The sequence below is a fragment of the Mustela putorius genome, unplaced genomic scaffold, assembly GCF_011764305.1.
Source record: "Mustela putorius furo isolate JIRA1106 unplaced genomic scaffold, ASM1176430v1.1 tig00000450_pilon_pilon_pilon, whole genome shotgun sequence".
In the NCBI taxonomy this organism is placed as follows: Eukaryota; Metazoa; Chordata; class Mammalia; order Carnivora; family Mustelidae; genus Mustela; species Mustela putorius.
In genome coordinates, this window is record NW_025421385.1 from 718,861 (window position 1) to 746,804 (window position 27,944).

General features: G+C 54.1%; 1 protein-coding gene across 20 annotated transcripts in view; it reads left to right on the forward strand.

Annotated features, from left to right (window-relative positions):
* Nucleotides 1–27,944, forward strand: part of WDR27 (WD repeat domain 27) — a 151,746-nt gene that overhangs the window by 81,471 nt on the left and 42,331 nt on the right. Inside the window, exon 26 of one of the 20 annotated variants that reach the window (XR_006606763.1) lies at nt 25,585–27,324. The exons of 18 other annotated variants lie outside the window; for them this stretch is intronic. Coding sequence is in view for 1 of the 2 variants with exons in the window: in XM_045079999.1 (XP_044935934.1) it covers nt 5,600–5,644 (45 nt within the window). In the remaining variant the exon portion in view is untranslated. Of the gene's footprint in view, nt 1–5,599; nt 7,465–25,584; nt 27,325–27,944 lie in introns of those variants that run through there. One more of the 20 variants, XM_045079999.1, reaches the window with a different exon arrangement.

Genomic DNA, 27,944 nt, shown 5'->3' on the forward strand with positions numbered 1-27,944 from the left:
ATTTGAATTTTTAAGAGAAGTTGAGATTCAGCATATTTTAGGTTTACTTTCTTAGATTTTTGAAAAGTGGGAGCATTTTGCTTTTTAAGTTTTTTTAATTTAAAGTATTATATATTCATATATATTATATATATCTTGAATATATTTGAAATGAATCTTGACAATTTTATTTTTTAATTTAATCTTATTTTTTCAGTGTTCCAAGATTTATTGTTTATGCACCACACCCAGTGCTCCATGCTGTACGTGCCCTCCACAATACCCACCACCAGGCCCTCCCATGCCCCACCCCACTCCACTCCAAAACCCTCATAAACTTCATTAATTGCCTGAAGATTTTTAATCTGTTCATCATGAGTAACTTTAACACAAAAGGAAGGCACTTTGCTTGTGAATATTAACATTCACTCGATTTCTAAATATAAATAAGATATTAAATTGAATGAGCTTAAGGAAACTAGATCTTCATATTAGAGTCTTAAATAAACTGAATTGTAATTTTAAAGAGTCAGAATGAACGATCAATCTCTAGAATTGCTGTGGAGATGAGAGTGAAAAGGCATGACGCTGAGTCCTTCCTTCCCGTGGTCCCTCTGGAGAGTCTGCGGGGGCACGAGGACATGGTCCAGGTAAGGCGGGGGTCTGGGCGCCGCGTGGGGTCAAGCCTGCCATGTGGGGGCTGCCCGCAGTGTGTACGTGGAGCTGAGACCGCGGTAGCTGGCGGAGCTCTTCTGCCACCACAGCTGGCACAAAAGCCCAACAACAGTCCCGCGTGGCCTTAACCGTAGCTCAGTCTTTGAGAAAGTGGCGTGCACAGTGGCTTCTGGGAGTTCGTGGCCTGCACTCGGTTCAGGACTTGAAGGTCACGAAAGCGGCACTGAAGACATCTACCGTTGAAACGGGACACATCTCCCCCGTTTCTGGGGTGATGTCATTCTGCGTTTGGTCACAGACATCTCTGCCTTTTACGAGGAAGCTTCCTTAGCCCTGCAAGGCAGAGTGCTGGGGTTTGCGCTTGAGGTTGTGACCCCGGCAGTGTGTGGCCTGCTCCCTCTCTCAGCTGTGTCGGGAGAAGGACGGCCATTTGGCAGAGCTGTTTGTCCTCTGGACGGGAGGTGTGTGCGGTTCCACACTGCGCTCACTCAGGGCGAAGCCCTGACCCCTAAGCCCATTGCTGTGTGAGGCGAACCTACAGAGTCACGTCTGTAAGTCACGGTGGGTGCACGCGCTCGTCTTGGCGAGCGGCAGGTCAGAGTGGTCATCATTGGAACAGTTCTGGATTTTCTTCTTGTGTAGCCTGTTCGAAGGCCGGGAGCACAGGGAGGATCTGCTCGGGCCACGAGCATGGACATTGCAGGCGCCTCCTCTGGGGAGGCAGGAGGTCATGGTGGAGCACGGACACCTGCTGGGGCCCCCCAGCCAGAGGAGACGCCTGTGCTGCCCTGGTGGTCGGTCCTGCCCAGACAGAGCTGGGTGTTCTCCAGCGGTCTCCCAATGACGCTGAGTGTTGTAGCATGATCAGGGTCTTACTGTGGATATTACAGAACCTTTCTTCCATTTGTCACTGATGGAAAGGGTCCCTCTCCGTGCGCAGTCAGTCTCGGACAGAACCAGGCTCTTGGAAGAAAGATCAGTAATAGAGGTAACCACGGAGCTGATGCTGTCAGCAAATGTGAACATGGTGCTAGGTCTGCAAAACTCGCTTCTTAACGCTGAGGTCCTTGGTGATGGCCTCGTTACAGGAAGCAGATGGCCTCTCTGCGCGTGTCCCCAGAACGTTCTAGTGGTTCTGCAGTTCGGGAATACATACCATGGAGGGAAATTGTTTCTTCACCATTTAAAGTCAGGAAGGAAATAAATACGTATTTTAGACTTTTAATATCCGGTGAGGTGTTTTTAGTAGATGAAAGTTCATGACCGACCCCCTTACAATGAACAGAAGTAGACCAGGATCCCCAGTGTTCGTCTGACTTAGAGTATCAATTCATGCTGGTGTTTCTAATTTAGGACATCATGTGGAACTTAATATTAAAGGTCCGTCTCCTTGATGACTGATGGAGAGCAAAGTTTCATCTTAGTATAAAATTTTACCAAAAAAAAAAAAAAAATAGACCTTTCCTTTAGGCCTGGGCCTTCGCATCCCGGCAGGAAGAGAGCAGTGTCAGCGCTGCGCTCGTGGGAGGGGCGCCGCACCTCTGCTGGCTGCTGACTCCTGCTGCTGGGGACACCGGCTCTCCAGCCGCCGGAGCAGTAAGCGGGGGTCGGGGGCAGACAGAGCTGGCTTTCTCTTCTCCGAGCAGAGCACCTCTCTGGGATTGTTGCCTTACGAGTGCTTTGTGGAGAATGGCCTTTCCTCTTATTTTTTTGAATGTGGAACTCCAATAGATCGTTCATTCACACGCCCGTGACTGTTGCAGAAAACACTCCCGCAGCTCACGAAAGGTGCGGGCTTCGGGTGAGCGGGAGGAGAGCGCGCGGGCTGCGGTTGTCGCAGGGCCAGACTGCAGTGCCGTCGGCGGCTCTTCCACGTGTGGGAGTTCTTGGGGGCCCTCCCGCCTCCCCAGCCTCCCCTCTGCGTCTTGGGCTGTGAGGCACGGCGCGGACTGTGGCAGGAGCAGGGCTGGAGCACCAGGCTGGGGAGCAGGCGGCAGCCGTGGTGCTCCTCAGACCGGGGGGCCGTGGGCGCTCTGGCCACGCGCAGGAAACCAGGCTCCAGCCGTGTGCGCCGTGTTGACACACAGACCGGAGGGCAGGAGGCACGCCGGCTGCCCTCTGCCTTCTCGTCCACGTGTCTGGTCCTCGTGGCACCCACCACGACTGCCCGGGACAGGAAGAGCTAGTCACTGTCCAGCACTGGGTGCCGTGTGGACAGGAGTGGACGCAGGGGCCCTGGGCTGCAGAGGCCTCGTGGTCTTTGCAGTGAGCTGCGAAGTCGTGTCTCGCATGTGGCTCTTCTGAAGTTCTCCGGCAAGCGGGTTCTCTCTCAACACCGCCCCCCGCACACCCTAGCCCCCGCCCTGCCCCTGCTCTGTCCCCATTCCCACTTTGGCCTGGGTGACTCCTTCACATGTGGACTCCAGGACCACTAAATTAGGCCAAACAGTGAGCCTTATCTTCATGGTTTGGACTTTCAATTTTAAAATAAGAAAATAATGTACTTTAATTATACTCAGTCCTTAAAAACCATATTGAAAGGAAAAAGGGGTTTGTTTCCCTGCTTGGTTCAGCAGTCTGTCTCCCTTTGCTCTGTCGTGAAGGAGTAGGTCTGTGCTCGCCCCTTCCACTCTTAAATATGATGGTTTGTTTTTAAATCACACTTGACGTTTTCGGTGGAAAATCAGTTCGGTCGGCTGGAGATGTGTCCGCGTCCACACAGGCTGGTTGTGTGGGAGAAGCCCACGGGCCCCCTCGGTGCAGAGAGGCTGACTGGACCTTCCCCTCCCCCAGCACCTGCCACTCCGCAGGCTCTGTTCCGGTTTCTGTTTTGAGTCCGTGACCGTCCCCGCGCTGCCCTCTCCGGAATGGACGGAGCCATGGCCACTCTGGTGGCTGCCGTGGACCGCGCGGTGAGCGCAGGTTTTCCCCAGGAAACTTCACTGTCATCTCTCCGCGCATAGCCTTTCCTGCCCTCTGCCCGCCCTTCCGCAGACAGCCCTGCCCCGCACACCCTCCCCACGGACGTCCCCAGCCCACACGCGCCTGCCACGCGCAGGGCCGTCTCCACCCATGCAGTGCTCAGCGCCACCACCTGCGGTCCGGCCCATCCCACACCGCCTGTGTCTTCTCTGCTGCCTCCCTGCCCTCCCTTGCCCCTAGCAGATGGCACGGATGCTTCCTTCTGGGGCCCTCGTCTCCAGGCCTGCCCTGCCAGGGCCCCCCCAACCCCTGTCACCGGCCCTCGCCGGCCCACAGGCCCTGGTGGAGGCAGGCCACCGTCTGTGCCTGCACGGGGCAGGGTGCTGTGTGCTCCCTCCAGATCCCGCCGTGCATGCGTCCCCGTTTGGATGCGCGCATTTAGTTCAAGACACTTTCTAGTCTCCTTTGATTTCCACACTGATCTATGGGTTATCCAAACACGTGCTGTTCTGTCCCCAAGTGTGTGGGGACTTTCCTGAGATCTGTCCTTTAATGACATGTGGAGACCAGGCATGGCGTGGCCTGAAGCCACCGAACCAGGGTTCATGGCCCAAGTGTGCTGGGGGGTGGGTGGGGCTGCGACATCTGTGTAGGCAGGTGGCCGTCGCTCGTTGTGTCTTTATCAGCCGGCAAGAGCGCTCTCGCGGTCCGTCCGTCCAGAACTGTGGGTTCCCTCCTCCCCGTAATGTTTGCTGCGAGCGTTTGGAAGCCTGCCGGTTAGGGCAGGACGGCTCTGCTCTCTGGCTTTCTTCTCTTGTGAAGTGTGCTTTGATCCGAAGGGAGCCACTGCAGCTCTCTCTTGATTAGTGTTAGGGTGGTGTTTTCTGTTCTGTTTCCTTTTAACCCACTTGGGTCATTTATTTTCAGTGCATTTCTCATAGATACTAAGTTTTGTTTCGTTCTCTTAACCAATTTGACTGTCTCTGCCTTTCACTTGGTGTGTTCTGTGGTTCCATTTGATGAGATTATTAATTTTTTGAAAGATTTTATTTATTTATTTGAGTGAGGGTGAGAGAGAGAGGGAGCACGAGCACGGGAAGGGGCCACTCAGAGTCCGATGTGGGGCTCCATCTCCGGATCCTGGGATCACGACCTGCACCGAAGGCAGACGCTTCTCGGATGGAGCCCCAGATGCCCCCACTGGACGAGATTGTTGATAAGATCACGTTTAAGCCTCTGTCTTGTCTGTTGTGGATTGGCCCGGTCTGATACTCCTCTCCATCTCCTGCCCCCTCCTGTGCAAGTAGATACATTGTGTTTGGTTTTTCCACGTCTTCACTTTTCCTGGCTTTTGTATGCAAGTCCGTATTCTGTTAACTTGCGGGGCTGCACAGGGGCCCGGAGCACGGTCACCGCACACGTGTGGCTGGGCGTGCACGGTGGCGAGTCACACGTCCTCGCAGTGCATGTCCCTTGTCTGTACAGAACTTGGCTCGTTTTGACGCAGTCGGTAGTTACCTCCTACAGAGACCTTATAACGCCAAAGCCTGTGTGTTCGCCACGCCATCCCACGTTACACTGCTGGAGCCTTGGTTTTCTTCTCTCTTGGTGGTTCTGTGGTTCTGCAGTCGCTTTCTTCTGCACAGACAGGCCTGGGACAGCACAGGCCTCCGAGTGTGCACGCGAGCGTCGTGGCTTCTGTGTCTGTGTGTACAGGGTCTTCATTTTGTGTCACACGACGTGTGCGTACACGAGACGCGCGTGCAGCTGCGAGGCTGCCTTGGTGATCCCGTGTGCGCTGGACGGGTGGCTGAGGGCTGCAGGGCGACCTCTGGAGTCAAACCCACAAGGCGTGGACTCAGCGCTCATTTGGCCTCTGACGCCGTGCGCGGGCCGCGGCGGAGGGCCCTTTACAACGTCCTTTCTCGGCGACGCAGCCACGACTTTTACCTGGAGCCAAAAAAAAAAAAGGGTTTGAGTTCATCGTAAGCATTTACTTGTACTTTAATCACATTCTTCTTAGGAAGTGGGAACTGAGTTATCTTCACAGTGCAGAAGGGGAAGCTGAGGCATGAAGACGCTGACAAGCCGACATTCTTGAGCGGATGCTGTGCTGTGTGGTCTGTACTCCGTGGAGCTGACGTCAGCCCAGCGTGCCCCGCACGACACACCCATGGCGCTGTGTGTGGACACAGACGGAGGTCAGGGTGCCCCCCGGGAGGGGCCCGGGAGACGCGAGGGGCTGGCGCTGCGGCCGCGGACGTGGGAGCAGAGGCCACGCTCTCCTGCCTGGGGAGGCTTGGGCACGAGCAACGTTTCCGTCCTGGATTCGCACACCAGAACTGAGTTCTACCACGAGACTTTGTTCCGTGGCGGGCAGGGTGTTCTGTTTTTTTCGATACGGCGATAGCTCTCTTTTCTTTAGCCGCGAGCTTTCAACTTCGCTTTCACATACGAGGTTCCAGTTCTGAAGCCGTTCCTTCCCGATGTTTCCCGCCCACCTCATCAGGCCACATCACGGAAGCTCGTTTCATTCCCAAGAACCTAGGGGTCCCACGTACCTTCCTTTAGGAAACCATTCTGTGGAATCTACGAGAGTCAACAGCAAAGCCGAAAATTTAAATTTAACACAGACTTGAAGATAAAGCCGGCTTTTGTCATATTACTTGTTTTAGTGTTCAAGTAATTTTCTATAAGAGCCAAATGTTGTACCAGAACTCGACCTTCCACCGTAACGCAGGCATAGCCTGTGCAGGTGATGCTTAAGACGAAACCCAGGTAAGGCATTGGTTCCGTTCGGGCTGCCGATAGCAGGGGAAGGAGGCTGAGCTACGAAGACCTCTGGGTCTGTCAGGGCCCCCCCAGCACGTGGAGAGTGCCTCGCCGTCTGTGCGCCATGTGGAGGATGGCCAGCGTGCACTGTCGGTGCAGGATTTACTCCAGGATTCAGAGGCGAGTGACCTCTGTCTGGCCAGCGAGGTCCAGACGAACAGCCTGTTGGCTGTACGCTGACGGCTCGCACACTTGCACGAATACGATGTTGGGAAAGGCTTGCTCCAAGGTCTGCTGGAGTGTTTCTGGAAATACCAGGGTATTTTGGCCCCTGTCCTGGATGTTCCATTTTCACAGATGCATGGAAGAGGCTGGAATGTGAACGTTCACAAGGTCGTCAGATTTTGGTGCAGCTGGGCCTCGGGTCATGCCTGAAGAGTCTGCTCTGGGTTACCTGGGAGCTGGTGTACTGGGTGTCTGTGGCTGAGCTAGCCTCCTGACTGAGACCCTCTGCACGCAGACACTCATACCCCGGGTTGCAGCCACTGGCTTCCAGCCACTTCCCCCAGAAGACCCATGTCTGACGTGCAGTGGCCATGCCTCCGCCGGACCCGGCCAGACTCCTTAGGTTGCACCTGTCTGTCTCCGACCCAGCTAGGGGGACGGACAGCACCCCCTCCTGATTCAGATAGCTCAGGGTCACTAATTAACATGCCTGAGACACAGCAGGACGTTAGAGAGGAAGGTGGATGGCGCCCAGAAGGCATCACTTGTGTCGGAGACGGGAAGTCGAGAGGAAGGTTGAATCCAGAGCCTTCTGATGAAATATGGGTCACACTTGCTTGTTCGAAGCCAGAACATCTCAGATCACAAAGGGCTATGATGACATGATCTCACTACTTTCTTACAGAAGCTAACGTGTCTCACAGACAGGAGGCCCCCAGAGCAGCGACGGGGATGTGTGTGCTGTTCATGCCCACGGTACTGCCCAGTGCAGAGAGCAGCAAGGAAACCATCTAAGGCCTACTTCTGACCCTCATCCTGACCATCATTTGTGAAGGGTTCGAGCAAGATATTTTTCTATACTTGGATACATTTTTTAAGGTTTTATTTATTTATTTGACACAGAGAGAGACAGCGAGAGAGGGAACACAAACGGGGGGGGGGGGGAGAGAAGCAGACCCCCCGCCGAGCAGGGAGCCCAGTGCAGCGACCCAGGACCCCGGGATCATGACCTGAGCCAAGGCAGATGCTGAATTATGGAGCCCCTCAAGCCCTCCAATACTTTGATACTTTTAATCAAAACTGAAGTATTTTTTGAATAAGAATTAAAATGGTTGGGTGCCTGGGTGGCTCAGTGGGTTAAGCCTCTGCCTTCGGCTCAGGTCATGATCCCAGAGTCCTGGGATCGAGCCCCGCGTCGGGCTCTCTGCTCAGCGGGGAGCCTGCTTCCTCCCCCTCTCTCTGCCTGCTTGTGATCTCTGTCTGTCAAATGAATAAATAAAATCTTTAAAAAAAATTAAAATGGCAAGATTGAAGGTGGAGGCAGCCGGTGTGGACCGTGCTGGCACAATTCCGCTGATAGTGTGCTCAGAGTCACGTCGGAGGCTGGCTCTGCCCCTCTCGTAGGTAGGTGGTGGTCGCAGTCACTGTGACCCGGCACACATGTCCCTGGGATCCACGCCGCTCCAGACACAGGACATCCCCTTCACTGGCACCTTCCATGGCCCAGGGCAAAGAGTGTCCCAGCATCTGCCCCATAGCCTAGTCTGTCTTTTCTAGAGCACCAGGCAGGGGGACCCTTTCTGTGCTGCTGGTTGTCCTGGTGGTCCCTCCTGTATGTGATGGAGAGCTTTTCCGTTGGGTCAGCCAAGGAGGTCCTGGTGTTTCCAGTTTGGGCGTTCAGGACTAAAGCTGCTTCTGGTGCAGGCATCTGTGTGGAGACGTGTTCCCTTTTCTCCTGAGCAAGCAGATGGGGGCACGGCTGCGGGGCAGGTGCAGGCTCAGAACCTTCTAGAGCAGGTGCCATTCACACCCCCCAGCACCCCTGCATTTCCCTAACAATGCCTGATCTCGGACACTATGTCCTGTGATTATAGGCCTGTTTTTAACTGTTCATTATTACTGCTGAGTAGTAGAACTTTTTACTTTTTATTATTTTTAAAGGTTTACTTGTTTGCAAGAGAGCACGTATGTGTTCATGAGGTGGGGAGGGGCCGAGGCAGAGAGCACCTCAAGCAGACCCCCGCCGAGCACGGAGCCCCATGCGGGTCTGGATCCCACCATCCTGAGATCCTGACCGGAGCCGAAACGAAGAGTCAGGTGCCGCACAGAGCCAGCCAGCCCCCCCCCCCCCGCCCCGTTGAGGACGTGCGTTCCGGATACTCTCATAGGTATATGTGTTGCCTGTGTTCCCCTGACCTGTGGTTTGTCTATTTGTGTTGTAATGTCCCTTAAAGAACCTAAGTGTGGGATTCTTATGAAGAGCAGATTTTACTTTCTGGCCTGTCTGGAAACTCTTGCCATGCTGAAGCCTGCAGGGACATTCGCTGTGTTTTCTTAGGGGTCGTTTGTTGTTCGTGCTCATACACAGCGGTTCATTCAGTGCTGTCAGCCTCCTGCTGTTCCCCAGTGGCGCGCTGACCTGTGCGCAATGCGGGGCGAGCTGTGCAGGTCCTCCTGGCGGCAGGTTTCCCGATCACGACAGCGTGTCCCGTAAACACACATTCTCTTCCACGTGGCCGTGGCCGTGACGTTCCTTCTCTCCAGCTGACTCTGTCGTGAACGCTCGGTGTGAGGTGTGTGGCGTGCAGACTGTGTGCACCAGGAAGGCTTCTGCCCCATGGCGGGCTCTCGGCTGTTACGGTTTTGAGGCACCACAGGTTACGTGTGGCATTCTGGCACGCAGGGCTTGGCGTCCCTAAGCCCCACGTTGTTCGAGGATCAAGTGCAAGTGAAAACACAGCGTCCCAGCGTCTGTTCTCACTCCCCGGGCATGGCCAGCTGTGTCCTCGGGTCAGGTCCTGACAGCTGTGGCCGAGGCTGACGAGGGCTCCTGCTCGTCCTGTCACAGAACCTGGACTGGTTCTTCCAGTCCTGACAGAAGAGACAAGCCGCCCTGGGAGACCTTGGAGGATGGAGGTTTATGTAACGCTGGCCGGCTCGGAGGAGAGTCGTCTCCTAAGGTCTGAGCCCTGAGCATAGACAAAGGAGGGAGTTTATATGCTTTTACTCCATGTCTGTGCCACTTCTTGGTGGCCGCGGCTGGGAGGCAGGACGGACAACCTGGAATGGCCCTGGCACCGGGACTGGGTCTCCCTGCTGGACTGGCCGGCCGCCTTAGAAGGCTCATTTCCCTTCTCATCCCCTTTCAGTCCCCTCCAGACACCGAGTTTAAGGGCGTCGTCTTCATTTCCTCGGGGTGACAGTAAGGAAGGACCGATGGCATCTGGTCTCAGCGGTCTGTGCGGTCATTACCTGGTCAGGGTGTTCCAAGTACGAGGGCCACATGCTGCTGTGAGGAGGGGCCAGACCGGGGCAGGGGGGGGGGCTCCCACCCAGTTGTCTGCCGGAGCGCTTCCCACCGCGACCGACTCCCTCCTGCCGCTGGGTTAGGGCTCCTCGGACACCCCTGGCCGGTCAGCACAGAGATTAGGTTCCCACTGCGCGGCTGTGAGCCGGTTTCGGAGCAGGAAGCCGGCGGATCGGACTGGCGCTGTCAGGCCAGGCCAGGCTCAGGGAGGGCGGAATGTCCACTGTGTGCTGTCGCGGTAGCCCCGCACCGGACCAGGGACATCCTGACGTCGGCAGCACCCGACACAGCCTCAGGCTCACGAGAAGGGGAATGGCCGTGGGGGAGCGTCAGGGGTGACCAGGAGGTCTTGCATGTAAGTGGGACGTCGCTCCCAGGGAGGCCGGAGACCAGGGGAGAGACTGACGAGCGTGCAGGGTTGTCGTGGGGGGGGGGTGTCCACCCCCCGCTGGGTCGGGCAAGCTGAAGGCCGTGAGGAGGACCAGCACACCGCGTCGCGGAAGGCCAGGACCGCCCGTGGTTGGGAAGACCGTGCTGCAGTGCGCCTGGGAGCAGACAGCTGGCGGCCGGCCGTGAGAGAGCGCCATCGTGGCAGCCCAGCAGCAGGTAAAACCTGCAGACAGGTAAGGGCAGTAGAGCACCGTAGGGTCACCCAATAAACAGTAATAATGTCAAGTCTCCGGGGAAAAGTCCAGTCAGAGGTGCAGCAGTGTAGAGTCCGACCCCCAGGAGGAGGGGTGCCGTGCCGGTGGGAACTAGGCACCGCAGCGCACAGGTGTCCGTCCATCGTGGGTCTCACTGAAGGCGAAGCAGAGCGGGTCTGTGGGGTTTGGCTGGACTTTTACTGGTGTGGCTCCTCGTCCGGGTGATGGGCTGTGTTTGCTTTAGATTGGTGGCCCCGCAGGGGGACACCGGAGACCTTCAGGGCAGTGGGGGTGGTTAGAAGAGTGTGGGGCCCCGTCCACTGTGGTGTGCGGGGGTCCCTTTTCCAGTCTTTGACCTGGACTGAGTCTCAGCTGGAGGGGTGCACCTGGGGCCCTGAGGAGTCGGGGCTCTTGGTGGTCACCTTTGTCATTCATTCAGGATGGCCCCAGGGCCTGAAGTTGTCTTTATTTTTTTTATCCCCAGCCTGACATACGTTTCCAGGAAGGCTCTCCAGGCACGGGGAGGCCGTCCGCACACTAATCTGAAAGGAGAGAAACCTAGCATCCTAGGGGTGCGGCGGGCACGCAGGGCGGCGGATCTGGCCGTGGGAGGTTAGTCCCCCGAGCAGACTTTGCCAGGGTCCCCTTGAGGGTGCGGTTCCTTCGCTCTCCTTTCCCTGAACGTCGTGGCCAGTAGGCGATGCGGAGCCTCCAGGTGATGCTGAGAGACGGTCAAGACCTGTACATCGTCTCCTACACATGCGGGCCCGTCGTCACTGTGCATGGTCGACGGCAGGCCGAACCAGGGCATGACCTCCCACGCGAGGACTTTGGCTACTTCCGGCTTTGCTCCGTCCAGAGTGCGTGCGCGTTATCACCAGGAGACGTCTGGGCCCCTGCTCGGCTGCCCGTCTGCGTCCATGTCCAGATCTCCGGGCGGCGCTGCTGCCCTCCTCCTCCTGACTCCTGGAGGGGCCGTGGCACAGGCCGGGCGTTGTGTCCGCGCAGGTCGTGCACGGCCGCTGACGGCTGGCTGCTGGCGGGTGCAGGAGAGCTCCTTGGCGGGGGGGGGCCCTGCTGCCGTTTTCCCCAGGTGGGTGAGCCGGTGGTATTCCTTGACTGGACGCCCTCCTGTTGTTAGGATGAAGACGTGCCCGTCTGGCATCACCCATCATCCCTTCGTAGTCAGGGTGGGTCCCTCAGCTGTGGCCCGTTTTGTCAGTGTAACCGGGGGGAGGGACTTCTCCCAGGGGTGTCCGTGCCATCGCCAGGGAAGGGACTCTGTCTGTGTCCCCACTGGCTGCAGTCTTGGCAGCCTCATCTGCCGGATGATCTCCCCGCACTATGGGGTTGTCTCCTTTCTGGGTCCCTTACCGTGCACAATTGCTACTTCTCTTGGAAGCCAGACGGCTTCGAGGAGTTGTAGTATCTTCCTTGTTGCTGATGGCTTTTCCCGCGGCAGTCAGGAGGCCCCTCTCCTTCTGGATGGCCCCAGGTATGTGCCCAGGAGCAAAGGCGTACTGAGAGGCATGTGGAGGGTGACTCGCTTGTCTTTGCTGAGGGTGAGGGCTTGGGCTAAGGCATGGAGTTCAGCCCGTTGTGCTGGCCGTCCAGCTGGTAATGCCTTAACCTCCAGGACTTGAGTGATCACGGTCACTGCGTAACCTGCTTTCCGGGCACCCTCTCGTAGGTCACGGCTGCGGTCACTGGACAGCGTGAGCTCCGGATCCTTCACGGCTCGGTCCCCGGTCTGGACGCTTGCGTGGGCTTCATGAGTTGCCTCGGAGCAGTCAAGGTCTGGTTCCCTCTCTTCCATGGGGACAGTGGCTGCTGGGATTAACGTTCTAGCCTCAGGTGCATGGACTTGGCTGTGGAATTTCTGAGATTTCCTGAGCTGGGAAAGAGTGTTCCTCTCGGTGATTGCTTTGTGGGTTCAGAGGATTAGGATTTGTTTGTTTGTGTTCCATTTTAGTGGGACTGGAATGACAGTGTTTGGAGCTAGAGGGGTGTCAGGAAGCTGGTTTTTCTGTTCCTGGACCCAGAGTGTGGCAAGGCTCATAGCACATCTGCCCTCTCACCAAGACCCGTGCTTCCCGTCTGGCCCACCTCTGCGCTCTGCGGTGCGACTCCCGGTGCCAGGACCACACACCCCAGGAGGGGCTCTCATCGGCAGGTTCCCCGCTCACAGCAGTGCCGCCGTCCCCAGAGCACAGCCACACCCTGCCGTCTGGGGAGCTTGGCGCCGGAGCAAGTGTGGAGGCTCCCACGGCGGTCAAGGCTCCGATCATGTGTCGTCCCCACAGGCTGACGGTTTTCTGTTTGAGTTTGTGTGTGTCGAGCTGGGGGAGTACTGGTTATTTGCCATCGAAGATACTCGTCTGCTGAATATTGACAGTTCTGTATCAGAAGTGGGAACGCAGGCCATTCTCAGAAATGGACTCTAAAGGGACTCGAGGCGCTCCGTGTTCAACGTGTCCTGGACTCGAGGCGCTCCGTGTACGACGTGTCCTGGACTCGAGACGCTCCGTGTACGACATCTGTCCTGGCCAACGCCCGCCTGCCTGTTACTCTCATGCAGTGACGTCTGGTGCAGGTGGCGGGCAGGTATCCAGGGTCAGGAGAAACACGGAGGAACGACCGCACCCGTGAAGAAGAATGCAGAAAGGGGCTCTGTTGAGAAGTACCAGAGGACGAGGCCGGGACCTTTAAGTGAGAATTTAATACTTTCCAGGGAAACGTGACTGTTGGCATTTATGCACGCGTGGTGCTGGGGGTGCGCACCACCTGCGAGGAGTTTCCGCGGGCCCAGGCTGGCCCTCTGTCCCGTGTCCTGTCCCCTCCCACTGACAGTCACGCGGATGTGTTCAGATGTGGACCGAGGCCGATGTCTTAACCATGTGGCCTGGCCAGGCGAGGCCTACACGTGGGTCCCAGCCGCCACCTGCCCTCAGGAGCCCTGCATGGCCATTTCCGTGTGTGTGTCAAGGCTCCTTAGGCCGTGTGGTGCTCAGACAACACGGGGGCCTCCCTTGGAATTTCCAGGACAAGCACGTCAGACTCAGAGGCAGAAGCCCCACGCTTGCTCGGCACCGGCTTTCCACAGACTCCCGTCTGTGCGGGGGAACTGCCCAAGCCGGCTGCTGCCGCGCACTCTCAGAGGGGAGGCCCCAAACAACCAGATCTTCACGGGCCGTGGGCATTCAGAAAATGAAATAAACACAGTAGAATAAACTACAGCAAATTGAAGTAGAACTGCAAAATAATTTTATTGTAACATAAGAACTAGACACAGCTGAAGAAGCCACGCAACGTGACCCCAACTCTGTCCTCTCTTGACACGTGACAGCAGAGGCACAATACTTAGTGGAACCCGGTGTTCGTTCAGACGAGCCAGCTCGCCTGGCCGCGGGACGCGGAGAAGGTTAGACTTGGCCAGAGCACGTCCTCAAGAACTAGTTAGGTGTTTCCAACGGAGGCTCAGCATCACTGATGAAGAAGAAGAGAGAGAGGCCTGAAGTGGAGACTAAAGTCCTTCCTTCCAGTGGGAGCAGGGAAGGGAGGGAGGAAGGGGTGGAGGGAGGAGAGAGGGGGAGGAGGAGGGGGCGGGGGAGGGGGAGGAGGGGGAGGGGGAGCAGGGGGAGGGGGAGGGGGAGGAGGAGCAAGGTAGGGAGATGCGCAGCCGCTGCGGCAACCCAGAGACCCAACTTCAAAGTGCGTTTCCTCAAACCACGACGGGAGAAAGGAACGGCAGAGGGTCCTGTGTTTAGATGTCACATGAGCCCAGATGACAGTTCTGGCCTCTGCTCACATGTTTCAACAGTGAATCACATCTGAAAGAAGGATTTGCCAGTGCGCGCTCATCACCGAGGACTGAAATGCTCGCATGTGGACGGGAGCCTGCGACCACAGGCTGATCCCCAGGGGGAAGCACACGGAGCGGGACGGGTTGTTCACAGTCCCCAGGGGGGTTGCACACGGGGGCGGGGGTGTCGACGTGTTCCCCACGGCGTGCACAGCCCATGCTCTGGTGGTCTCTGTGGTGCTGTCTTCGGGTCCTCCGCAGCTACTACATGCTTTGCTAAGAGACCCTTTGGCTTGAGGCAACCCCGGGGCAGGGGGATCTGCAGGCCTGGACCGGTTCCCTTTCAGAAATCGTCTGTGGACCTTCTGTAGGTCTACAGGACACTTAGTGTAGGTGTAATTCATGGTGGACGTCAGACTCTTCTAGAAGTTCCCGTTTTAAAGTCTCTTTTAAGTTTCTTCTTGATAATTGCTCTGAAATTAGTTCCAGCCCACAGACTGAACTTTTGGAATAAGGTGCTTGTGAGTTGGAACCCGCGCTGGTCTCACTGGGGCCCCAGGGCTGCTACAGGCTCTGAATCCCAGGCAAGGCTCCCCGAACACCGTGCCTTGATGTCATCGGGCCACGACTTCAGGACTCAGCGCCGCTTCAGATCACGGTGTTCTGGAAATGCTTTCTTGAAAATTTTAAGCAATCATCATGACAACAGTGTTTATTTCTAACAAAAATATAGGCCCCTGCCTGCTTCTGGAGCTGATTAGCTGGAGCTCTGTTCGCCACTGAGATGAGATGTTGACTTTGCAAAACCGCTCCGTGGGCTGGAAGCGGTGCCCCAGGTCCCACGGGAAGGCAGTTTCATGAGTCGGGTGTGCGTGCCCCGTGACCAGACCATGCTGTGCACGCCCAGGGGTCACCTCGGCCTTAGAGCTGCGCTATAGCCCGGGAGAGGCTACGAGACGGGACTTCCTGAAGAACATTCAGCCGCTGATTTCAGCCCGAAAGTTGCTGCTGTGAAGTCCTTCACCCTCTTCTGCAGGAGGTCGACAGCTCCTTGTATCTAAGATTCTTCAAATGCTTTCTATTCTAAATTCCAGTAAATTCTTCCACTTGCCCTGAAATTAGCAATTAACACAAAATGTTAAGCATGTTCTTTATTGCCTGGGATACTGGATGACTCCGGTCAGCTGACTGCTGAGGGCTCACTGCGTGTGCTCTGTGCCCCTCTGTGCTCCCCGCGGGATGAGGACGTCAGAGCTTCCACCCGACTGGACAAAGACACGTTGGCCTCCTGCTCACAAGGGCCTCACCTTCATGCTCTCGTGTGCTCTGCCACTTCGGGTGGGAAAACTCTGTACGCCTGTCGGTTCAGGGGAAAATTCAGAAACGGGATTTAAATGAGTCCGTGCCGACCCTGGCCACTTTGGAGCGGGATCGAAACGTGTCCTAGGATGACCTTCCCGCTGCCCATGGTTACCCGTCTGCCCACCTTGGCGCGCGAGGAGCAGCCGAGAGTTGGAGGTCAACGCCGGCCGTCTGCGGGCAGAGGCAGTGCACAGCACGAGGTCTCGGCACTCGGGGCTCGCCTCAGCCAGGGATTCGTGCGAGACCTGTCCTCAGGATGCGGCAGCTCCTGCCCCAGGGGACCTGCGGAAGCTCCGCTCTGGTGCGCATGGAAGGCAGGAGGGCGTGGGGCGGGGGCGGCAGGGGTGATGCGTGGTGCCGGTCCCCGTGCTGAGTCTGCCGACACGTGGATAGGTGTGTCCTTCTCCGTGTGCTGGCGTTTGGTTGCCTTAGTCCCCACGTTGTGGTCTGCACCGCACGGGCTTTTGAAGGTTGTATCTGGTATATGATTTTCTTTAGTTGTAAATGATGCCATCTCTAACATTGGTCTCCTCAATTATCCGCATACGGGATGAGGTGGGATTCTGTGTGATGTGACTTTGGTCACGTTCTGGGCTTGCTCTTTGTGGTTTGTTTTTTGTGGAATTGTTTTGGTTGTTCAGTTGTCCTCTTGGGATTTTCTCCACAGACAGTCGTGTCATCTGCAGAGACAGACTGTTTTCTTCCCCGCAACACGCACATCATTGGGCCTCACTCTTGCCGTATTGGCCGGGAGCGTTCTGTCCCCCACGTTACCTGTGATGCTCGCTGTCTCCATTTTGCCGGCGCTGCGGACTCTTCATTCATCACTTTCGTCACGACGCGTGTTGGCTTTGGCCAAAAGCTTTTTCAGCGTTAGCCGATGTCCTGCAGCTTCCCTGCGGCCTGCGACTGGGGTGGGCTGCACTGTTCTGACGCTGCACAGTGTCACGCGTCCGCGTTGGGAGACCCACGGCACCAAGCGCCACCACCGTGATTGTAACCGTTTGAGAAGCTGCCAAAACTATATGGTGGCGGCATTATTTTAGAGTCCCACTAGCAATGTGTAAGGGTCCTGATTTCTCCACATCTTTGCTGACACTTAGTTTTGATTTTTTGGTTACCACTATTCTAGTGGGTGTGAAGTGGCACCTCGTGGTTTGATTTTCATTTCCCTAATGATTGATGGTGTGAGTATCTTCTTGTATGCTTCTTGGCCAAGTCTATGTCTCTAATGTCTTCTTTGGAGAATTTCTACTCAAATCCCTTAGAAAACTCTGTTGAATACTCTTCCCACTGTTAATTGGGTAAGCTGACATTTATTGTTAGACCCTCATCAGATATGTGACCGGCGACTGTTTCCTTTCATCCTGTGGACTGTCCTTTCACTTTTTTTTTTTTTAAATTTTATAGTACCCCTTAGCTCAGGAGAGTTATTTTTCTGTAGGATAGAAGGTAGCGGTCTAACCCCCGTGCCTTTTTCACCTGTGGATATACCGTCATTTGATACCGTTTATTGAAAGAACGGTTCTTTTCCTGAATGGGCTTGGAACCCTTGTTAGAGGTCAGCTGACCATGGATTGTGGGTGTGTTTCTGGACACTCAGGTCCACCGCGTTGTTCTTTATGTCTGTCCTATAGCACTGCTGTGCTGACCGGGTTACGTAGCTTTGTAGTCCGTGTGGAGAGTGGGAAGTGTGAGTCTTCCGCTTTGTTTTTCTTCCAGATTGTTTTGGTTATTCAGGGTCTCTTGCATTTCCATATGAGTTTTAGGATCAGATTTTCTTCTTGTATGTACAAAAAGTTTTGATAGGGATTACACTGAATCTCTCATTGAATTTGGGGAGTTTGCCATTATAACAACATTGTTTCCATTTTATGAATATAGGATGACTTTCTGTTATGTAGATCTTATTTAATTTCTCACAACAGTGTTTCATATTTTTTGTTGTAAAAGTCATGCATGTATTTTGCTAAATTAATTCCTGAGTATTTTACTCTTTTCAATGCTATTGTAAATGAAATTATCTTCTTAATTTACCTTGAGAATGTTCACTGCTACTGTGTAGACGTGCAGCTCATCTCAGATGTCGATCTTGAATTCCACACCCTCGCTGCACTGGTTTATTAGTTTTAATGTCACTTTTAATGGAGTTTTTGAAACTATCAATGGATAAGGTCATATCATGTGCAAATAGAGATAGCTTTACTTCTTCCTTTCCATTTTAGATGGCTTTTATTTCTTTTTCTTGTCTAATTGCTCTGGCTGGAACCTCCACTACAGTGTATTATAGAAGTTCTGAAAACAGACATCCTCATCATGTTCCAGATCTTACGGAAAATTTTCAGTTTTTCACCATTAAGTGTGATCTTAGCTGTGGTTTTGTCATAAATGGTAGAGAAAAGTGTCCTCTGTGTCTAGTCTGTTAAATGTTTTTGTTTACATCAAAGGATGTTCCATACTTTAAAATTTTTTTGTATCTGATGAGATGTTTATGTGTTTTTTATTCCATTGTTACGGGGTATTGCATGAACTGACTTTTGTATGGCCTACTAACCTTGAATTCCTGGGGTCAATCCCACTTAATCATAGTGTATAAGCTTTTTGTATGTTGTTGCGTTCAGTTCCTCTGTATTTTGTTGAGGATTTTTGCATCTGTATCCATAAGGGATATTATTCTCTAATTTTCTTTCCCTGTGACATCGTTGCCTGATTTTTGTCTTAGGGAAATACTGGTCTCACAGAATGAGCTCTTAAGTGTTCTTTCCTCATCTGTTGTGTGAAAAATTTAATAGTGATATTTGTTAGCAGAATTCAGCAGTAAAGCCATCCAGTCCTGAGTTTCTTTGTTGAAGGTCTTAATTATCATCTCCATCATCCTGACACTGACTTCGTCGTCTTAACTGTTACAGAGCTAGTTCTTCGTAAGTCAGTTTTGGTAGTTCATATGTTCATGTGATTGTGTCCGTTTCATGTCCATCCCATGACCTGCTGGGATGCTGTGGTTTGAGTTGTCGCTTATGATCATTTTATTTCCTTAAAGTCAGTCATAATGTCTCACTCCTGGTTTTAGTAACTTGTGTCTTCTCTTTTTTTATGCATTGCTTCCCCACCAACATAGATGTATAGTTATTATTTATAGTTATTGCTTTATGCATCTGTCTTTTAGATCAAGTTGAAAATAAAAGGAGTTACCAACAAAAGTTCATTTATGCTGTCTTTCATTTACCTGTTTAGTTACGTTTGCTGGTGTTCTGATGGACTTGAGTTGTTTCCTGGTGTCTTTCCATTCATCCTGAAGGGCTCCCTCCAGCATTGGTTGTAGGGAAGGTCTGCTAGCAACACACCCTCTTAATGTTTATCTGGGGATATCCCAATTTTTCCTATATTTTCAGAGGATAGTTTCGCTGGATATAGAACAATTGACTGATTTTTTTTTTCTTTCAGCACTTTGTTTATGGTTCCCTGCTGCCTTTTGGACACCATGGCTTCTGATAAGAAATCCAGTGCTAGTTGTCTTATGATCATTTGTACATGATGAATTGCTTCTGTCTTGCTGCTTTCAAGATTGTCTTTTTGTTTAATCTTGGGAAAGTTTCATTATAATATATGCTGGTATTCTATGAACTTACTCTGTTTGGAGTTTCTTGAGCTTCTTAGATGTATAGATTAATGGTTTTCATAAAATTTGGAAAATATTCATCATTATTTCTTCAGATATTCTGTCTACTCCTTTCTTTTCCTACTTTCTGGAAATGGCATATGTGTGTTGGGATATTTAATGGTGTCCCACAGGATCTGCTCCTGCTGACGTGTGTTAAAGCTCTCTGATTTTTCCTCTGCTCACCTGGATCTGCTGCGGAGACCCTCAAGTGAACTTTTCACTTCAGGAATTATGCTTTCCAACTTTGGAATTTCTATCTGGTTCTTCTAATTCCCAGCTCTTCATTGACATTCTCAGCTTGGTGACGTGTCATTCTCAGACTTCCCGTCAGTTCTTTAGGCATGGTTTCCTGTTCCTCCTTGAACTGACTAAAGTAGCTGATTGAAGTCTGTCTAGAAAGTCCAATGTCTAGACCATACTGTCTTGTTTCCTTGCATGCCTTATACTTTTTTATTGTTGAAAACTCAGTATTTGATCATTGTAAAGTGATCCATCTAGTTTTAGACTCAGATTCTCTCTCCTTCCTAGGACTATTTCTTATTACTGCTTATTATAATTATCTTTATTCATGCTTTACTTACTTTTCTGAACTGATTCTGCACATTCTGCAAGTATTATTTGTCACTTGTAGCCATTGAAGTCAATGTCCAGTTAACTTGGCTGTCAACGAGTGATAGAGCAGAGATTTCCTTAAACGCTCAAGACCAAGCAATTTCCCAGTCTTTGAACAGGAGGTGTGTGTGTGTGTGTGTGTGTGTGTGTGTGTGTGTGTGTACGCACACACACACAACTTCAACACTCAGCCAAGCAATGTACAAATCTTTCTTTACATCTTCATAGAGCTTCAAGGTCAGTGAGAGGTGAGAATATAGGGCCTTCTCAGGTCATTCCTGAGCATCTATGCAGCCCTAAGCATGCACATGGACTTCTAGATTCCCAGGAATATGGCTGAGCTTTTCGAGCTCATATGGAAGCCTCCCCTTCCAAGGTTTCTGGTTTGTCTGTTTTTTCCCCAAATATTATCTATTGCCCAGCCAGCAGCAACTACAGCATTAGCCTCTGACCGTTGTAGACAAATGCTTTAACCCTAACTGGTACTGAGTTGCATACAACAGGACAAGCCTTTTGGGAGGCATCAGATAGGGCGAAGTACATGACTGAAGTCTTGTGCACGACACTGCTCTGCTCCGTCTCCTGTAGGCGGTCCGGGTATTAGTGTCATGGCCACTGCTGAGCCAGGACCTGGGAACAGACAGATGTGCTAGTACCAGAGCCTCGGGATTCCTGCAGGGAAGGGTTGAGAGCAACCCAGCACCTAGAACTCTGCTGTTGAGCAAATGCTCTAACAGTCCTTTGATTTTCAGATTTATGAAGAAAAGCTAATTCTGACAATTATGCAGTTTTAAAATTGCTTTTATTGAGAGGGGCATAAGTTGGAGTTTCTTACTTTTCTGCTATTGTCCTCTTAGCTATTGTTATGCTTTACTTCTCCAGATGATTTTTGGAGTTATTTTTTCATACTGAGGCTTTGATTAGGATTGTTTTTAATCTTGGATCAATTTTCAGTGAATTGAGATCTTTATAATTTGGATAATTCATCCAGGAACATGATATGCTTTTCTGCTTGTTGGTGTTACCTCATATGTATCCTTGTAAATTATTTAAAAATATATATACTCCCTTCTAATGGAGACATAATACTCCATTGTATATACGGACCCTGTCTTCTTTATTCATTCACCTGTTGAAGGCTGGCGGAGATTATGCTGAGTGAAATCAGTCAAGCAGAGAGTCAATTATCATATGGTTTTGCTTATTTGTGGAGCACAAGGAATAACACAGAGGACATGGGGAGAAGGAGAGAAGGGAGTTGGGGGAAATGGGAGGGGGCGACGAACCATGAGAGACTGTGGACTCTGACAGACAAACTGAGGGTTTTGGAGGGGAGAGGAGTAGGGGGTTGGGTGAGCCTGGTGGTGGGGACTAAGGAGGGCACGGACTGCACGGAGCACTGGGTGTGCTGCATAAACAATGAATTCTGGAACACAGAAAAGAAATTTAAAAAAATAAAATAAGATGGAGAACATGGAGAAGTGCTTGGACCCCTTCCAAGTGTAGCTGGTGCTGTTGTGGCATTCCAGGCTTTAGCTCAGATGAAATACTGCACGTTTGCAGAGAAATTCCAGTTCCACCGGAAACGGGAAAGTGTTGCAAAAACTTAAATGTGCACCGTAGAGTTAACATCTGAGGACTGTGAGTCTGACAGCTTGGGAGATGCTCGCCAGCATCTCTGTTCTGACCCGTATGGCAGCTGCGGGAGGCGTGGGAGCAGGTGAGGGAGGGGAGTGTTTCTCGGTGTGGACCCCGGACCCGCAGCACCGCCGTCACCTGTTAGGAATGCAGATCTTGGGTCCTCCACCCGGTCCTACTGGATACAGAAGTGGGTAAGGCCCAGCAACTGTTTTACCTGGACTTGCGGAGGATCTGGATCTCGGGAAGCCCTGAGAACCACTGGTGTAGCGGGGAGGTGCTTCTCAGTGTCAGCGTCCCGCTGAAGCTCCGGGCTTCCTTTGAGGACACAGGCTCTACCAGGGGAGGTCTGGGTGGTCTGGAAACTCTGCTTTCCAGCAGCCCTGCAAGCAGTGGTGGTCGCTGCTGTCTGGGGCCGCCCGTGGCTGAGGGCTGGGCTTCCGTACCCTTGTGCGTGATCCCAGCCTGCTGGCACTGTGCCCGCCTGCAACACGTTACTCAGACCACGCGAACGGAAGGGGAAAAGGTGTGCGTCCGTGCGTGGTGGCATTGTGCCTGCCCGCCTGTGTGAGGAGTGCGCGGGATGCCGGCTGCAGAGCTTCCAACGGGTGGCAGCTGGCAAAGCAGCTTTTCCTTCCTGTCTCCATCTTGCTCTGGGAACCCTAGTCCGTCCTGACAATGAACAGGAGCTTGCGAGGACATTAGGGACGCTCGACAGTAAGTTAACCAGCAGGGTCAGGCAGGTCCTTCTTAACGCAGTCTGTGCCGGCAGCCACGGGGCATTTGCTCAGCTGTGGCCGCTGCGGTCATGTGGAAGGCCACATGGAAGGCCACGTGCCCCTGATGAGCCACGGGCAGGAGGGGAGCCCAGGCGTCCCGTGTTCCCTGACAGATGTCCTGTAAGGTCTTTGGCAGGTTGGAAAGTAGAAGGTAAGGTTTCACTTCTTCTGTAGCCTTGAAATAACGTAGCTTCCGACACGTGATGCCTTCATCTGAGGGAGGAATGCCCCCAGCGTCATAGGACAGTGTTCTGTACACAGCAAATTTGGGAGAGCTGTGCAGGAAACAGACGAAGTCCCATTCCTTAGATTTCTACCGTCAATGTCTTACTTCTTCACATGACCATCCTCTCAGCTTGCCTCCGTCCACTCAGGAATCCGTCTGATTTTGGATGCGTTTCGGAGTAAGTTTTATGTGTCAGTAGATTTCCCCTAAACCTTTGTTTTTAGCATAGTTTAACCTATTACTATCTTTTCAAACCGGAATTTTGCCCCCCTTATGAGCAAACCTTCCTTTTAGTGCCCAGGAGCTCAGTACTGTGCCAGGGACACAGTGAGGGACATCCCGCTGTGTCCAGCCCGTCCCCTGCGTCCTGGCAGCCTTGAGCTGGCCCAGCCAAAGGGTGTCTTTTTCAAGGACGCAGCGGGGGCCGACCTGTCAGAGGTTGTCTGCTTGGGACAAGAGATGACGGTCTGTGGGACTCCCCGCTGGTGCGGCAGGGAGCCCTGAGCGTGCTCTCAACCCACCAAGACCCAATTCTAGTACCAGTGAGCCTCTGCTGCGCCAACAGGTCTTAGCTGCCCTCCAGGAATGGGCAAGACAGTGGCCCCGAAGGTGTCCACACCCAAGTCCCCTGAATGCACGAATATGTTACTTTGCGTGGTAACAGGGAACTGAGCTGGATGAGGCCTGCCAGTCGCCTGACCTTGCCGCTGAGGCAGTCCTGGGTCACGCAGGCGGGCCCCGTCCAATCACAGGTCCCGGAGAGCAAGCAGAAGAGAAAGATGGGGTGTGGCCTTCTCACGTGAGAAGGGGCTGTGAGCCAGGGACTGTGGTCGGTTTAGAAGTAGGAACCCTTCGCCCAGTGGGACCCGTCTGGGACTTCTGACCCACGGAACTGTAGGTGCTGACCTGGTGCCACTTTGAGCCACTGAACGTTTGGTGGTTCGTCCCGCCAGCTGAGGGGGCGGAGCACAGCGGGGACGGGCCGTGTCCTAGCGCGCTGTGTCGGACTCCAGTCTTCGTGACAGGACTTTCAATGGGACAGATGGGTCTCAGGTCTTGCCCTGTGGCCTCCATATTTGTACAGCCAGGGTCCTAGGAGGCCTGGCTCCTGCCTGCAGTGAGAGGGCCAGCCCAGCCACGGCCCCGTGCCTTTCTCTGTATGTGCCACGTGCTCAAGCCACCATTTTCCTCTCCCGACTTCTCAAGCCACCATTTCCCTCTCCCTGTCGGTGGGGCTCCTCACTCACTCCCTGGGCCGTGCCCTCAGCTCCTGGTGCGGCCGAGGGTCTGGCCGGCTGTCCGTGGGTTTAGTCGTGGGCGAGTGTCAGGCTGCTTAGCTCTACCTCGTTTACAGAGAACCTTCTGGAATAACTGGATCCCAGACCCACGCTCATGAAGATGCTGCTCCATTGACTCACTTCCTTGGCCAGCTTGCTGGGAGTGGCGGCCAGTGCTGACCCTCCGGCTTGTGTCCAGCAGTCAGGGCCGTGTTGAGGCTTCTGGCCATCACTGGTCAGACAACCTTGGAATCCGAGCTTTGTCCCACCCGCGTATCTGCGGTGATTACCCAGCAGCAGGACCTGGCGGGAGAAACGGCTGCGGGTTAGATCAGACTCACTCTCACTCTGCCGGGGACGGAAGAGCAGGTCCTCTCAGGGTGAGCCCCGTGAGCGGGAGGCTGGGGGAAAACCCCAGCAAGACCCCAGATGCTGTTTGCGTGGGGGCCTCGAGGCTGTGGGCCAGAGTGAGACGTGGTTACCCAGGGTCAGACGAGGCGGCCACAGTGGTCCTGAGACTAGACTGCCCAGGGGCAGAAAGCACGTGACCCTGCTGGACGGGAGCTCACCCGCGGTCTTGTGCTCTTTCCGCACGGGCCACGGCACGGTTGCAGCAAACAGTCTGGCCGTGGTGTGTCTCCACACTTCCCCTGCAGACTAGGGTGCCATCGTCCTCTCCAACGACGGTCCCAGTCCCACCTGAGCCCCGGGGACCTCTGGGCCAGGTACTGCCATGGCCAGCCTGCTCCTGGGCGCCAGGGCCTGAGACCTGTGTGGGGCCAGCTCGTGGCCCTCCTGTGAGCAGGGCCATGTCCTCTGAAGCCTCGGGGATCAAGGCAGCCTTGTGAACGTGGCTCAGGCATCGTCGGGGACACAGGGATCCTCTGAGCTTGGACATGGGCGCCTGGGACGGGCGTTTCGCAATCCATGGTGAAGGGCCACAGAGGCAAGTGCTGTGATCTGGGTGGTGTGCGCTACAACTGACTCTGTCTTCCACCAGCACCAGCCGGGGTTTCTTTCTGGAGAACATTCCAGGATGTTTCTGGCACACCCGCCCCATTCAGCTCAGGCCACCATTGGGCGCCGCTGACACAACCTCTCAGGGAGCTGCTGGGGCCGCCATCTGACATGCAGTGACTGCCCGGGAGCCTTCCCCAGTCCCGTCCAGCCCCCTGGCGGCCCACCCATGGGCTCCCCACACTGTGCCGCTGCAGATGGGCAGGATCATGGGCACGTGCATGCAAGGTCCCTGCGCCAGCCCTGGGGACGTGCTGGTGGCAGGTGTCCTGGGGAAGGGACACGCTGCCTGTAGGGGGTCTGCGCTGAGAGCAGGCTCAGCGCACACACCCTGAGGCTTCACAGACCTGGGGCTTCCTTTACCCTGGACCCCAGTGCGCTGGTTGCCTTTCATACAAGACAAGTGGGAAGCTGTGGACGGCATCTCTGCTTCAGCTCAGAAACACACCGAGTTACTGTCCATCCTGCGGCGTAAGACACACTGACGGTTCTGGGTCCTACAGGACATGGCTGTCTGCCCATAGTGTTCACGTTTCTCACGTGGCCCGTGCACGGGTGTGTATATGTGTGCGTTAGCTCTGGGGCTCCATGTACGTGTGTCCACCAGCACAGTCAAGGTCCAGGACATTCCGTCTTCGTGAGGATCTCTCCTGAATCCCCTTTGTCACTACACCCATTCTCCCCAGGCCTCTCCTGCCTCCTGGAGACCAGTCACCTGTCCCGTTTCCCTCCTGCTGGCAGGCGTGTCTGTGGTCTCGCCGTGGAACCTTCTCTGACTGGCTTTTTCATGCAGCAGCATCCTCTGAAGACCCATCGTTCCTGTCCGCAGTCCTGGGACCTGGGCGGGCGCCCGTCTGCAGTGCCCTGTACCCCAGGCGGAGGGCGGTAAATGCTTGCATGACTGCGTGACAGCTGCTGGGCACGGTGGCTGCGTGTGTGTGTTCACAGGAACTACCAGACCCTTGTCCAGATGGCCCCTTATGTCTTACCGGGCACTGTCCCTCCCTGCTGGCTGGCGGGGCTGTCCGGGTCAGCCGGCGGGGCTGTGCCAGCCTGGCTCGGGGCCGTGCTCGCTCCGGGCGGGTTGCACGGCCTGTCCCCCGAGCCTCTTCGCCTTGAATTCTGCCGTGTGCGGAGTGTCGTTCTCCGGCTCCCACCTCTCTCTTCCAACAGTTGTGTCTGTGCAGCTGTTCTGTACAGAAATGAAGGAGGAAAAGACACTGGAAGCTTGAGAATTGTATTAAGCTTGTAGACCAAGTTGGGGAAAAGTGCCACCTTCTTGATTTCAGCCACCACTTCGCGAACTTACGCGTGTGCTTGCCCACGACCCCAGCCGCCGTCACTGGAACTGAGTTCTCCGTGAGAACTTCCGTCCTGAAACCGTGTCGGCTTCGGTCATGACTCTGGTTAATTAATTTCCTTGTTAGTTGATTGTGAGCTGACTGTTTTCCATTTTATTATCTTTTATTTATTTTAAGCTGCTGCAAATACTTCTTGGAGGAAGAAATCTTACCTGGTCAGTCGGCAGCAAATGCAGGAGGGCCTCCCCACAGCGGGTCTCACGTGTGCGCCCTCCGACGGGCTCATGAACTTACAGCTACAGGATGTGCCTTTTCTTCTTCTTTTTTTTTTTTTTTAGATTTTATTTACTTATTTGACAGACAGAGAGCACAAGTAGGCAGAGAGGCAGGCAGAGAGAGAGGGAGAAGCAGGCTCCCCGCTGAGCAGAGAGCCCGATGCGGGACTCCATCCCAGGACCCTGAGATCATGACCCGAGCCAAAGGCAGCGGCTTAACCCACTGAGCTCCCCAAGCGCCCCAGGATGTGCCTTGTACTTGCAGGCGTGATGTTCAGATCGTGCATTTTGTGTAACGTTGGTACAGTTTCTGCTCCCACATGACGTCGCGCCACGTAAGCACCCCCGGGCACGGGTCACCCGGCCGTGTCCCTGCAGTGTCCCCCACGCTGCAGTGTGCTCCAGTGCGTGTGTTCATGCCTGACAAAGTCCACCAGAAGAAGGCGGCCCCGGCCCTGCAACGCTCACAGGCTGTGGTGTCTGGTGCTGCGCAGACCGTCCTGGCAGGGAGGTGTGGTCGGAGCCTGTGCGGCTGCCGACAAAGGACCAGGAAGCACTTGTTCGGAGATCCGTGTGCCTGGTGTGGGTTCGGCTGGTTCTCTGGCGGGAGCTTTAACTCCTGCGACTGAACCCAGCCCTTCTCCGTCCGTTCCTGCTGACTCTGAGAACTCGTTCCCGGCACCTTGCGCGCTCCCCCAGTAACTCCGTGATGGCCCAGCGGGAGAGCCACTGTCCTCACCACCGGTCAGGAGGGACCCGAGATCCTGCAGAGTCACCACCTGGAGCCATGACTCAGATACAGCTTAGTTTTCTTTTTCATTTTCCGAGTAAGATACGGCGATCCCGTGTGGTAAGTGCCTCACTCCGTGGACTGCTCTAATGCCAGTGCGCGCTGGGGTCCCCCTTCCCACTAACGCCGCTTCCCCGCTGTGTTCTTCCTTCTGCGTTTAGGATTGTTCATTCCCACTCTCCTCCCTCCAAGTGCAATATTTCACCAATTTATTTTCAAACAGTTTTTTTCTTCGTGTTTGCATTTAAGGCTATAAGTGTCTCTCAAAGGACCAGCTTAGTTTCAGCCAGTGAGTTTTGGCATGAAGCACTTTGGTTTACATTGAATTTTAACTACTTAAAATTTCCCTTATGGTTTCCTGTTTTCCTCAATGAGTTGCTTTTCTTCCCCCAAAGCATGTGACTTCTAAGCAGTTATTTCCAAGGGTGATTACTCGTAGGACCTCGGCCCTGGGGCAGTGGCCTGCTTCCTCTCTCTGCACGCTGGGAATGGACGGGAAGGAGAGACGCCGCGTGTCCGTTTCCTGCTCCTCCTCCCAGCGCTCCCCACACCGTCTGCCGTCGGCTGCGCCTCTCGTCTTCCCGGGGACCCTGCTGTGCACTACTCCACATCGCTCCACATTACCACACCCGCGCTTCCTGCGGCTTACGGGTCGCAGACACGGCAGAGTTCTGTTAGCA